Consider the following 13,186-nt stretch of genomic DNA (forward strand, 5'->3'; position numbering starts at 1 on the left):
CCCTGTGTACCCTGCCCCCATCCCTCTCCCTTCCACAGATCTGTTCCCCACTGTTTTTTCCTTCCCTCTACTGCCACTCTCGTTACCTGCTCCCTTTGGTGTACATTTTGTGTATTCGCTCTCATACGAGCCTTAACGTGCATACCAAAAAAACAAAAAAAAGTGGAATTCTGGAGAGAATGTCACATTTTCAGGGAGAGAAGATAATTTACACCACCATGGAGTTGCAATCATTACTTGAATGGAAACCGATTAATGAAAGGATAATATGTGTCAGATTCTTCTCCAAATATGTGAAACTCTCTGTGATTCAAGTTTATGCACTTACCAACAATGCAAGTGAGGAAGACAAAGAAAGTTTCCATGAGCAATTACAATCAGTGGTTGATGGGGCATACAAACATGACTGATAAATAATAATGGGTGATCTCAACGCCAAAGAGGGAGGTAGCAACGAGGGATTCGAGAGGGCCATTGGAAGTCATTCATGGACTGGGTGATAGAAATGACAAGCCGGTAGGCGGCGATGGGTCGCCGAGCATGGAAACTATAAGATATCGAGCAAAATGGATGTCATATAGCGGATAGGGAATCACCTTAAGATGATGGATATCAAATCTCATCCAGTTCCATCGACCGATAACTACTCGGTATCCATTTGAATGAAAAGTACCGAAAATGCGGTTTGAAATCGGAAATCCCCAAAGTTAGAGGGGGTGCTGTGGGTGAAGAAAAATCTAAATCGAAAATCCGGCTCGATCGTTTGTGCACAATGTATTCCAGACGATTAGTGTGAATTTTCATGACCATCCGACCATAACCCTAGGAGTAGCATTTGGCGCGAAGGCACCTCCAGCTCTCGCATATTATCAATTTTTGCACTAATTGACCTTTGACCCCTGACCGAAGCGAATTCAGTCAATATGTCCTGAGGCAAAGTTGTAGTACTCATTGAGTACCATGAACCTGCAAAGTTTCATTCGTATCTATGCACTCACCTGGTCGCTAGGGGGCCTTCACTTTTTGTGCATACGCTAATTGTAGGGGGCGCTGCAAGTAAAGTATTCCATATATCACAAAAACCAGAATATATTTGATAGAGCATCACCTGTAGATCATTCGTGCCAAATTTCATAACCCTACGTGGGATAATGGCTTTCGGAATTGATTTTGCGTGAACGGTACCGATTTTGAAGGTTTTTCGGTTGTTGCGAGGGAACCAAAGCGTCCCAAGCAACCATCACAATTTCCAAAGCACGAGGTCATAAGATGTACCTACCACCCGAGTTTGGTCAAAATCGGCCCACGTTTACGACCAATTATGCTGATGACAAACAAATAAACATCCAAACAAACAGACAGAATTACTGACAATAAGGGTCACCTACCTATTTCGGCGACCCAAATATGGAGAAAAGCTTCTCAAATTTAGTGGACTTAATAATCTTATGATAACTGGCACCATTTTCCCACACATTTCCAAAGGCGGGAAAAGCAAACATGGACCTCGCCAGGAGGAAGACAAATAACCAGATAGACAATGTGATGGTAAGTAAACAACATAGGACATCAATAATGGACACTCGAGTCATGAGGGGTGCAGATATTGCAAGCGACTACCAACAAGTGCGAATTGAAATTAAAGAGAAAGCAAATGGCCAAGGAGAACATTAAGAAATTTGATACAATCAAACTGCAACAACCAGCTATCAAAACACAGTTCTCATTAAAGAGAAGAAACAAGTATGATGTGTTACAAGAGCATGAGGAATTGGAGGACATAGTGGAGAGAAAGTGGCAAAATTTTAAGAAAAATAAAATGAAACTGCGACAGAAGTGCTTGGTTACAAAAAGAGAGCTCAAAAACCTTGTTTCAGTCAGGAGTCTTGGGAGCTAATTGAGGAGAGGAGATTGAAGAGCAATGTGGAACAGGCAAAGTCAAATAGAATCAAAGAAATCATGAAAACAGAATACAGGAATAAGGATAACGAAGTCAAGAAAAGCATTAGAAGAGATGAGAGAAAATGGACAGATGACCTTACTATGACAGCTGAAAAAGCAGCGGATAATGGGAGTATGAAAGAAATGTACGTGATTACAAAGGCCCTCAGTAACGAAAGAAGTAAAATTGTGAATGTAGTTTTTTTTTTTTTGTATACCTTGTCGAGGCTCGTATGAGAGCAACACAACGCACAGCAAGGGGACATGAGACAAGAGGGGCGGGAGTGGGAGGGACAAAACAGTGGGGAACATACACATTAGGAGATCTGTGGAAGGGAGAGGGATGGGGGATGGGACGGGGAACATGGGGAAGAGAAGATAGACATTACAGGGACTTTCAGGAAGGAAAGCAGGGGAATTTAAGGAAGTGGGCTTGGGTGGATTATCGGGGGTAGAAAAGATCGAGGATTTGGATGGGGGATGATAAGAGGTGGTGGTGAACAGCTGCTTTGAAAGCCTGGAGGGAAGAATGGGAAAGAATAGAGTGAGGGAGTTTATTCCAAAGGCGGGAAAAAAGAGGAATGAAAGAGTGAAGGTGAGCAGTGATTCGTGATTTTGGTAGTTTTACCAGAAGGGGCTTGTTGGCGGACCTCAAGCGCCCTGTGGAAATGTGGTGGGGACAAATCGCAGAGAGAGCAGGGGGGCAAGGCTGGATAGGAGACGGTAGAAGACAGAAAGACCACCGACCAACCTGCGGTGATTGAGTGAGAGGCCCAAAGACTCAGCTTCATTGCGGGAGATGCCGATGATCCTAAATGCCTTGGTTTCGACAGCGTGAAGCCGAGAAAGGTGGGAGGCAGGAGCACCAGCCCAGAGGGGAGAGCAGTACTCCATCAGGCTACGGACAAAAGCTTTGTAAGTGGTCAGGAGCTCAAGAGGGCCGAGGAAGGACTTTGCACAACGGAGGATTCCCAGTCTGCGACTGGCTTTTGAGGCGAGGTTGGAAATGTGACTTTCCCAGGAAAGGTCATGGAAGATAGTGAGACCCAGAAGCTTGAATGAAAAGACTTCTTCCAGAGGATCATTGAGAAAGTGGATGGGGGGTTTCCGAAACGGTCCTTTCGAAGAGACATAGTGAGAGTGTGAGATTTGTCTGGATTGAAAGACATGTTCCACGTGTTGGACCAGTTTGTGATTTTATCCAGATCTGCAGTGAGCGAAGAAGCTGCTTCTTGCTGGTCTGAGGGATGACAGATGGTACGGCAGAGGGTGGAGTCATCAGCAAAGAGATATAGAGGATTTTCCAGAGAGTCGGTCGGAGAGATCGTTGATGAAAACCAGAAAAAGAACAGGGCCCAGAACACTTCCTTGAGGAACTCCAGCCTGGACAGGAAGAGGGGATGAAAGAACTCCATTTAGGGCCACACGTTGACTGCGACAGGAGAGGAAGTCTGCGAGCCATGAGTGGAGATGGCCTTGGATACCATGGGAAGAGAGTTTGGTGAGTAGGACAGGGTGCCAGACTGTGTCAAAAGCACGTGATATGTCCAGGGATACGGCTCGGATTTCCTGTCTGGCATTGAGGACCTCCATCCATTGATGGGAGAGCAAAAGCAGCATATCCAGGGTAGAGTGACTTGGTCTGAAACCAAATTGATGATCGGAAATCAAGCCATTGGAGAAGAGGAAGGATTTCATGTCTGAAGCGATGATGGATTCCATAACCTTGCTGATGATTGGGAGAAGGCTGATTGGTCTGTAGTTGCAGGGATCTGTTTTTGTACCTTTTTTGTGCAGGGCAGTGATGTTAGCAGATTTACAAGCAGATGGCAGATGACCTTGAGCAAATGAGAGGGTAAATAGAACAGAGAGAGGGTGAGCAAGAGCAGAAGAGCAGGCTTTGAGGACACGTGGGCTGATGCCGTCTGGACCCGTTGCAGAATCTGAGTCGAGGTTTGAAAGCAAGCTCTCCACCTTGTTAGGAGAAAAGGACACAGAGTCCAGGGACAGTTGGGTGCGACTGGGTAAGGTGGGTAGAGAAAGTGATGGGTTTGGGACACAAGATTTAGCTGCAAACACCGAGTTTAGGCATTCAGCTATATCATGTGCGGTATCAGCAGTGCGGCCATTTGAGGTAAGGGAGGGGATGGAGGGGGAACATATACCAGAAACAGATTTGATTAAACGCCACCAGGATTTTGAGGAGGGAGAGAGGTTTGAGAGTTCAGACTTGAGATGAGAAAGATGTTGGTTTCTGGCTCTCCTGAGGGTAGATACACACTTGTTCCGAGCTTTGTGGAAGGAACTGAGATTGCCCTCAGTTGGGTTTGCTTTCCATGAGGCAAAGGAAAGTCATTTCAGGACAACTGCCTCGCCACAAGCTTCAGTAAACCAAGGGTGGGAGGAAGGGTAGGACAGCTGAACACGAGAGGGGATAAATCTGTGCATGAGGGAGAGCAAGTTTCTTTGAAAAAATTCCCAGGATGAGTTGATGTTTGAGAAAGTAGTGATAGGAGACCAGTCTGTAGGTTTGATGGCTGCTAGGAGACCCTGCCAGTCGGCTTGAGTGAAATGCCAGACTCGACGGCGGTGAGGTGGTTCTCTGATGACAGCCAGAGAGATGTCCACTTTGTGCCAGAGAGATGTCCACTTCTGACCAAGGACGTGGTCAGAAGAACCGATTGGAGCGAAAGAGCAGCAGCAGATCAGAGTAGTTAAAGATCAGACAGGAAATCTACCAATGGAAGAAACAGCCAAGAAAGAAAGGTGGAGAGAATATTTTGAAGAACTCTTAAATAAAGCAATACCTGATGATCCTGCAACAGAAGAGGAGTGTGATCCTGTTATCAAAGAAATCAGCACAAGTCATACATCAAAAACAGAAATTAAAACAGCAATAAAGATTATGAAGAATGGTAAATCTGGAGGCAAGGATGGAATTGCAGCGGAATTATGGAAAGTGGACACACACACACAACAGTGGAATGGCTTGGCTTGTTTAGAGCAATTTGGGACAAAGAGGAAGTACCTAGAGTGTGGAAGTAGGGGTTAATTGTCAAAATACCAAAGAAAGGCGATCTTACAGAATGTGGAAATTGGAGAGGAATTACTTCAATATCAGTTCCAAGTAAAGTATTTGGAAGAATGCTGATAGACAGAAATGGAGATGGAGTTGACAACAAGTTCAGGGATGAGCAAGCAAGCTTTATTAGAGGTAAATCTATTTTACGCAACATAATTGAGCAGGTAGCAGAGTGGCAGGCAACCCTATAGGCTAGTGGCCAAATTAAAAAAGGGGCCTAAAATTGTGAGAAACCCCTACCCACGGTAGAACAAGCCACAACCTATTTTTTCTTGAAGAGGGATGTTTGGGGAGTTAGAAAATCTTGGTTGTGAACCTGAGATCATTGCACAACATTTTTTAAAATCACGTTTACATACGTACCACTGCAGACTACAAAAATGGATTTAATCGCCACAGATTTCGGCTCATATATTTGTTAATACTGGCGCTACAAACACAATTTTGGTACCAAAATGTGCAGAATGATGACATATATATCTGTAAAAACCATTTGTGATGGAACAAAGGCTTTTGTGTGACCTACAGGCAAAAATAGTTTTTATTTTACTCAACAAATCAGCTTCGGGTTTACCAATAAATATCAACAAAAACATTAATTACTTCAAAAATATTGGACTTGCAGTCAAATTTGTTACATCAACATAATCCAAGTTTAGTTACCCTTTAAAAAATATATCTAATGATATAATTGTCACTGAAATTATATAGTTATCACTGAAATCATATGTCGCCCCACTTATGCTGACCGATAGAAATCCCGAAGCAGATATGCAACATGAAGAATTGACTTAAGATTCTGACACAATTGTGAAAGTGACTTTTATAGACATGTTGATATAAGCTATTTTACATATGACGATAATGAATTCATAACATGCACTGTAACTTATGTACATCTATTACATGAAGTAATACATGTAATACATTTAAAAGTTCAGTCACGCTCTTCATCAGTGCTGTCGTCAAAGACAACAGAATCATCAACATTTGGACAATCGTCTGCACTACACGAGCAGAATTCAGTACAGGTCAGTCCTGCAGAGATACAATGACATGTTCTGCTCTGCCTACAGTCATCGGCGGTGCAGCGTAGGTTTTGAAGAACTTTGGGGATGTAAATATCCTCCGAGGCAGTTTGATCAACAGCCACAGACGTGAGGAAACGTCTCACCTCATCATAGGACACACAGTGTACTAATTCATGAAGTATGTCAATGATATGCTTGCTTCCCAATTCATGATGCACCTGCAAGGCTAAACCAAGCGTTATTGTGGAGTACACTCGACGGCTCTGTGATATTATATTGTGACAAATGGCGATCGTCCTCAGGTTGTTCTTCATAACACCTTCATCACTACAGCTGGTTATTTTCGTGTGTGATTTCTCACTGGTGCACCACTGAATAAAGTCGTAGGGTGTATTAGGAACAAATTCTGCACAGTGCTGAATATCTGTTTCCTCGACAGGTGCATACATATTTCCAACATGCTCGATATCAGCCATGTGCTTCCTCAGGATACCAGCTGCAGCATGCAAAGTATGCATTTCATTATCTGTGGCTGATGGTACATCAGACGGGATGTCTTCATATTCTGGTTCATCAGTCATGCTCTGCAGAATCGTGGCTTTTCTCAGGGCATCACATAAGGTCACAGAAGAAGAGCATATGATGTCAGTGTGGCCATCAAATGTTACACAGACTATTTGGTCACCATAATATTAAGTTAATCGCTCCTTCAACTTCCAAGTTTTATACTGTTCTGCATTTGTGGTACCCAGTGAAACCAAATATCCAACGTATTCATCTTTCAGATGAACGAGGGTTGTCACTGTCTTAGTTTTGGAGAACACAGTTTGTTCCAGATAACATTTCAGTTCATCAAAAGCTTCATCATGTAATGTGCCCATTGTTTCCTCTCCTGATTTACGAATTGCCGAAGTGATGTTCCTTTCTGAAATATAGTGTGAATAGCATAACCTGTGGTACTTGGCAATAATCTGGAAAGGCAAGCATGCGCATGTGTATTTTATTGTCTTGTTTTTTGTCAGCTGCTGCCAGAACTTTTTCTCTGGTGGACTGTCCAGTTCCTGTAGATACCGGTGTAAGCTTGTTTCTGGAAGTGTTGGATTTTCCACAAATTAAGCAGTTAGTCCTGATGTCAAACCCAGCTGTTTCATTTCTGCTGATTCTTGTGTTTTCTGTTACCACAGATGTGCATGGTTGCTGGTCACTCTCACTGGGGTTGGATGTGGAGATATTTGACTTGCTGGTATACTTGGCCCAACACGATTTGTGGAATGATACTTTCAAATCAAGACTCAATATGTGTTGTTGCAAAGGCCAGATACTTTCGTAAACGGCATCTTTTCTGATTTGACTAGCTTTGAAGATTGCACTCAAACCATTAAATGTTGGGTTCTTTACAACTTCTTGCTTTTTCGGGTTGAGGGGTTTAAAGCATATGATGCAATGGTCAGTGTCAATTTTACGACGCTTCACAACAGGTGGTTCCAGATCCATAATTGCAGATCAATTGTCAGCACAAGCATTTGAAATGAAATAATTAAAGATAAGTATATATCAGTAGTTTTAAAAAAAAAGGCAATCAAGCTCAAAATTGATTTTCTGCAACTGGATTTAAAATCATTCTTGTTTGGTTAATGCATATACATGTATTATAAATTAATCAATGTCGGTTACGTTTAGGGGGGGTGACATGGTTTCGATAATAACTCTATTAATTCAACTGATTTATCTTTACGAGTTATATTTCTAAAAAGAATGAAAGAGGGTTATTTTGATGTAATATGTAGTAATTCAACTCAAATACTTGTGAAGAAATTAATTGTTTAGTTGATATTTATTGGTAAACCCGAAGCTGATTTGTTGAGTAAAATTCCACTATTTTTGCCTGTAGGTCACACAAAAGCCTTTGTTACATCACAAATGGTTTTTACAGATATATGTCATCATTCCTCACATTTTGGTACCACGTTTGTGTTTGTAGCACCAGTATTAACAAATATATGAGCCAATATGAGCCAAAATCTGTGGCGATTAAATTCATTTTTGCAGTCTGCAGTGGTACATATGTAAACGTGGTTTTCAAAATGTTGTGCAATGATCTCAGGTTCACAACCATGATTTTCTAACTCCCCAAACATCCCTCTTCAAGAAAAAAATAGGTTGTGATTTGTTATACCTTGGGTAGGGGTATGCCACCCAAAACCTCATTTGGCCACGAGCCTACTATACATTACTTTTGTGGACTTTGAAAAAGCCTTTGACTCCTTGCACCGAGAAAGCCTTTGGAAGATCATGGCTAGTTATGGAATCCTGAGCAAAATAATCAGAATGGTACAGATCAAATATGAGGATAGTGAATGTGCAGTGCTCGAGGCGGGAGAAGAATTAAAGTGGTTCATGGTTAAAAACAGGAGTGAAGCGAGGAGATGTCAGGTTTTATATTCTTGCGAATAGTAGACTGGATAATGAGGAAGACAACAGATGGCAACAACACAGGGATTAGGTGGAGGTTTACAACCAAACTCGAGGACTTGGACTTTGCTGACGACATTGCCCTTTTGTCATCTTGCCACCAACATATATGCCAACTTAACTAACAAAAATGAATCAATTTGCATCAAAAACCAGGCTCAACATAAAGAAGAAAACAGACGTTTTAAGGATAAATAGTAAAAGCAACAACAGAATTCAAATTGGAGACCAGCATCTTCATGAAGTTGATAAGCACACCGATCTCGGGGCCATCATCAACAAACGAGGAGGAAGGGAAGAAGATATTAGGAACAGAATTTGTAAAGCTATGGTATCCTTCATGAAACTCAAGCATTTATACATTGAAAACAAACTTAAGATTGTTTAACTAACTTGTGAAATCATCTATATATTAATACTGAAGGACCAATTTTGTGCTCCTCCAAGCGGTCGCGTCACGTTTTTCTCGGTACTGTGACCTGGACTGAGAAACTTCGTACCTGTAAGAGTGCATCGCACATAGTGGCAATTGTCAAACTTCAACTCTGAAGCAGAATAAACACTTTTCGTTTTACATTCGTTTACATGGCGACGTGCGACGTCACCGCTGAGAGGCGTCAGGACGTCATGACATCATCGGTTATTCGCTGACGCCATTACGTCCTTCGTCAGAAAATTACTGCTGAGAGGTGTAATTACTAATTCCACTCCTCGAAAATAGCGTCTGCAATGTAAAATCCTCTTCTGCACATGGTGACTACCTCAGAATGTGAATTTGACACACAAAAAAATGTAACAAGAAACATTGTACAATAGACGCCGCTTTATAAATCCACCATGGGACCACGCCGTTTGGATTTATTAACCGGCTGGATTTATTAAGCGGAGAACCTATTTTCAGCCACCTACTGGATAGATAAGCCAAAAAGCGAATGTTGTTAAACACTGCTTTATGCTACAAAAACATTGATTTATCAAACGGTGACAAGGGGATTGTTCAAAAGAATCTCTCCAAGGTCGCTTGCTTGGGAGGGAAGGTTTTGCGCAAATGTTACTTTATTGAATCCGTCATGTGGCGGAAATCGGGATGGGCAAAACCTGAGAGCTGCAGTCCCCTGTCCAATTTGGCGAGTGCCGTCCGCATCTCTGCCGCTGTTGGCATCGGCTCGGGTTCGTCGTCGCTTTCTTCCCTTGGCTATTGGGATTCGGAGTCGGAGGGATTCGAAGTCCGTCGCCAGTTGCTGTTGGTTTTTTTTTTTCACTCTGCGGCAGCGCATACGACATCAAGCTTAGGTTGAGACCGCGCACGTGCCAAGCAGGTGGATTTATTAAACGGCGGATTTCTCGATGTAAAATTCCGTTCCAACTCATTTTGGTCACAATCAGCGGCTGGATTTTATAATCGTGGATTTATAAAGCGGCGTCTACTGTATCTTCTATCTATCTATCTATCTTCTATATATGAATACTGAAGGATCAATTTTGTGCTCCTCCTTGCGGTCGCGTCACGTTTTTCCCGGTACTGTGACCTGGACTGAAAGAAACATGGTACCTGTAAGAGTGCATTGTGCATAGTGGCAATAGTCAACTTTCAACGCTGAAGCAGAATAAACACTTTTCGTTGAGATGGGGGCGTGGAGTGAAGAGGCGGGGACGGGGGATGAAGAGGTGGGGGGCAAGGTAAGCAAATTGAAAGCGGGAGACAGGGGGAAATGGGGCGGGGGCTGGGTTGAATGAGGCGGAGTTGAGTGTGAGGGGGTGGACAGGGGGGTGGGGGCCCAGGGGCAAGTGGGGCGGGGAATCAAAAGATGGGGGGGTGGGGAGTGAAGAGGCGGGGCAGGGGTAATAACATTTTTGGGCAGGGGTAAGCAGATTGAATAGGGCAGGGGCGGGGGATGAGTAGGCGGGGGCAAGCACACCCTGTCCAGTCCATGTCCCTCGAGTGTGTGTGAGCTGGTGAGGGTGGTTGAATGAACGGAATCCGTCTGTGACGGGATTTCAGCTAGTTACTATTATATGGATGCAAGGCTTGGAAGATAAACGAAGGGGACAATTGGAAACTTGACATATTTATGTTGAAACGTCTGCGTCGGATATTAAAAATCAGGTGGCCATACATCATATAAAATGAAGAATTGTTCAAAAGAACCAACGTAATGAAAATCAGTAGTGAAGTGAAGACCAGGAGATGGAAATGGATTGGGCACGTGCTAAGAATGAAGGATGATAACAACTGCTTGACAGCATTGTCATGAAAGCACGAAGGAAGAAGGAAAGTGGGACGTCTAAGAACAACGTGGAAGAGAACAGTGGAAAAAGAAAGAAAAGAGATAGGATGGAGATCACGGGATGCAGCCAGGCAGATAGCCAGAAACAGGGCAGACTGGAGAGTACGCACTGCAGCCTTATGGGCTACTTGGCCCAAAAAGGATGGATAAGATGATGAGTAGTTTGGGCAGGAACCTGGAACTTGTTCAGTGTCAGTGACAATTCACTGACTCTTTGTGAAGGACTCCGTGGGATCTTCAACATCCGCTAACCAAGGTTAGGTTAGCCAAACTTAACATCCATTTGAGGGATGGACACATCCATTGATGAATCACCGGGATGACAGTTATTAACTGGTCGGGTTTGACCCCAGGAGGCGAGTGCACATACCTACACGCTATCCTGACAGTCCACGGCATAAATATCATACACAAGATGAATGATCAAGCAGCCAACTTAATTCACCAAATACCATGCTTCATGATGCAACACCCCTTGCTGGAATTACAAAGGTCTCTCCCCCTCATTCAATTCCACCAGGTATCGAACACACTACTAGATCGTGCAAGATGTGCATATGCTGCCAGCCATCCAACCATGGTTCAGGGTATTCAAGACATCTTACAATAGCAAGTAAATAATCACAATTTAGATTTTTAAAAATAAAACAAAATAAATGCAGAACATCATGCATGAGGTATGGAAAACATCCCTCAGACACGTGCAAGACCTCCTCGGCAAAGTATCTACCCCAATAAACAGCACACAACCATTACCCATAAAAATTACTTATTTTTGTTCAGTTAAAAAGGAATAATTGCGACTCAGGAGGGGGAAAAAAAATCCTGCATTAGAAATGCACACAGCGTCAACACAACACACAGTAGTGTCACACAGCTATTTGGCTGTGTTTGAGAGACTGTTGTCATGGCAACATCACTCTGCACATGACAGTCTGGAATGCAAAGGTAGAATGGTGCGGGAGAGAGCAAAATAAAATAAAGCAACTGCAAGCGAGGCAGGGGAAATCATGAGAGCCAACACAGGTAAGAATGAGAGGGGGAGCACTCGGTAGAGTGCAAAACCTCCGCCGCCAATACTGCTAGGTCACTCAAGTGAACCTGATATCCTATTCATTCAATTTGACGTCAACAGTGCTCACAGAGTTATAGTTTGCAACTTTCCTTTTTACATACTCAATTCATTAGTCATAACTAGATTCCTAGAGACAGAAATTGATTTTACGTGGGTATATCCACCTGAAGTTCCAAAATCAGCCGCAATTATAATTTTGGCATGTTTTTGTTGGAAATCACTTATAACATGTAAAAATGCAAAAAAAAAAAAAATCGAAATTTTGTTGAAAAAAAAGTTGCAACAATTTTTTTTTGGGGGGTGGGGGGGTGGGGGTTGTAAATCACTTAAAACATGTAGAAATGCAAAAAAAAAGAATTAAAATATTTTTCTAAAATGGCCAGCATAGCGGCCATATTGGATTTTGGACCAAGTCCAAAATCTAATAGCATGATCCTTGGACCATACCTAATCCCCCCACCAAGTTTTGGCGAAATCCGTCGAGGAGTTTTTCCGTAATACTGTTCACAAACAAACAAACAAACAAGCAAACAGAAAGGGGTGAAAACAGTAACCTCCGATCTTCGATGGCGGAGGTTAAAGATTAAATGAAGACGCCAAGGTGAAAGACCTCAAACAATGCAAGCCAGTTTCAGAACTTGGAAAAAACAATTATAGGTCAGAGATTATGAGACAAAGAGGAAGATTCGTGCGGATGCCAGCCCGCAAATAAAAATGAAACCTGTGAAGAGATAAATCTGATTCAACGATCTCATAAGAAAGGGAATTTGAAAATAATTTATTGACCATGAACGAGTTCTCCCTTGCATGGCCCAACTCTTTGTATTACCCCACTTACCGACTGGAGCATTCGCTGACCTTCCCTCCATCCAGGAGACGCAGTTTGCAGAATAGTACAGCATTCATGAACGGGATGTGCGTCAGCTCTTCAACCTCAAAGATGACCCCAAAAGTATATTTCTTCTTCTTCATCATGAACGCCATGCAAGGTACCTTGGCCTGTTCTATGGCCAAGATAATTCCCCGGACCCAGGTATAAATACCACCTGTACTGTGTCAGGGATGAGGGAGGAGGAGGAGGAGGAGGAGGAGGGGGAGGAGGAGAGAGAGAGGAAGAGAGGAAGAGAGGAAAAGAGAGAGGAAGAGAGGAAGAGAGGAAAAGAGAGAGGAAGAGAGGAAGAGAGGAAGAGAGGAAGAGAGAGAGGAAGAGAGGAAGAGAGGAAGAGAGGAAGAGAGGAAGAGAGGAAGAGAGGAAGAGAGAGAGGAAGAGAGGAAGAGAGGAAGAGAGGAAGAGAGG

The 13,186-nt window shown here is 43.0% G+C and overlaps 1 protein-coding gene and 1 pseudogene across 8 annotated transcripts in view; both read right to left on the reverse strand.

The window, feature by feature from the left end:
* LOC147026295 (early estrogen-induced gene 1 protein-like) overlaps positions 1-13,186 on the reverse strand; it is a 94,259-nt gene that overhangs the window by 73,541 nt on the left and 7,532 nt on the right. For 6 of the 8 annotated variants that reach the window (XM_085881572.1, XM_085881570.1, XM_085881568.1 and 3 more), the window contains one exon: positions 12,728-12,935. The exons of 1 other annotated variant lie outside the window; for it this stretch is intronic. In XM_085881572.1, coding sequence (XP_085737698.1) covers positions 12,728-12,873 — 146 coding nt within the window. In that variant the 5' untranslated portion in view covers positions 12,874-12,935. Of the gene's footprint in view, positions 1-12,727; positions 12,941-13,186 lie in introns of those variants that run through there. One more of the 8 variants, XM_085881571.1, reaches the window with a different exon arrangement.
* Positions 3,757-10,302, reverse strand: LOC147026296 (uncharacterized; annotated as a pseudogene).

This window comes from Eptatretus burgeri, chromosome 5, assembly GCF_056783735.1.
Source record: "Eptatretus burgeri isolate ZD-2024b chromosome 5, Ebu_testis_v1, whole genome shotgun sequence".
In the NCBI taxonomy this organism is placed as follows: domain Eukaryota; kingdom Metazoa; phylum Chordata; class Myxini; order Myxiniformes; family Myxinidae; genus Eptatretus; species Eptatretus burgeri.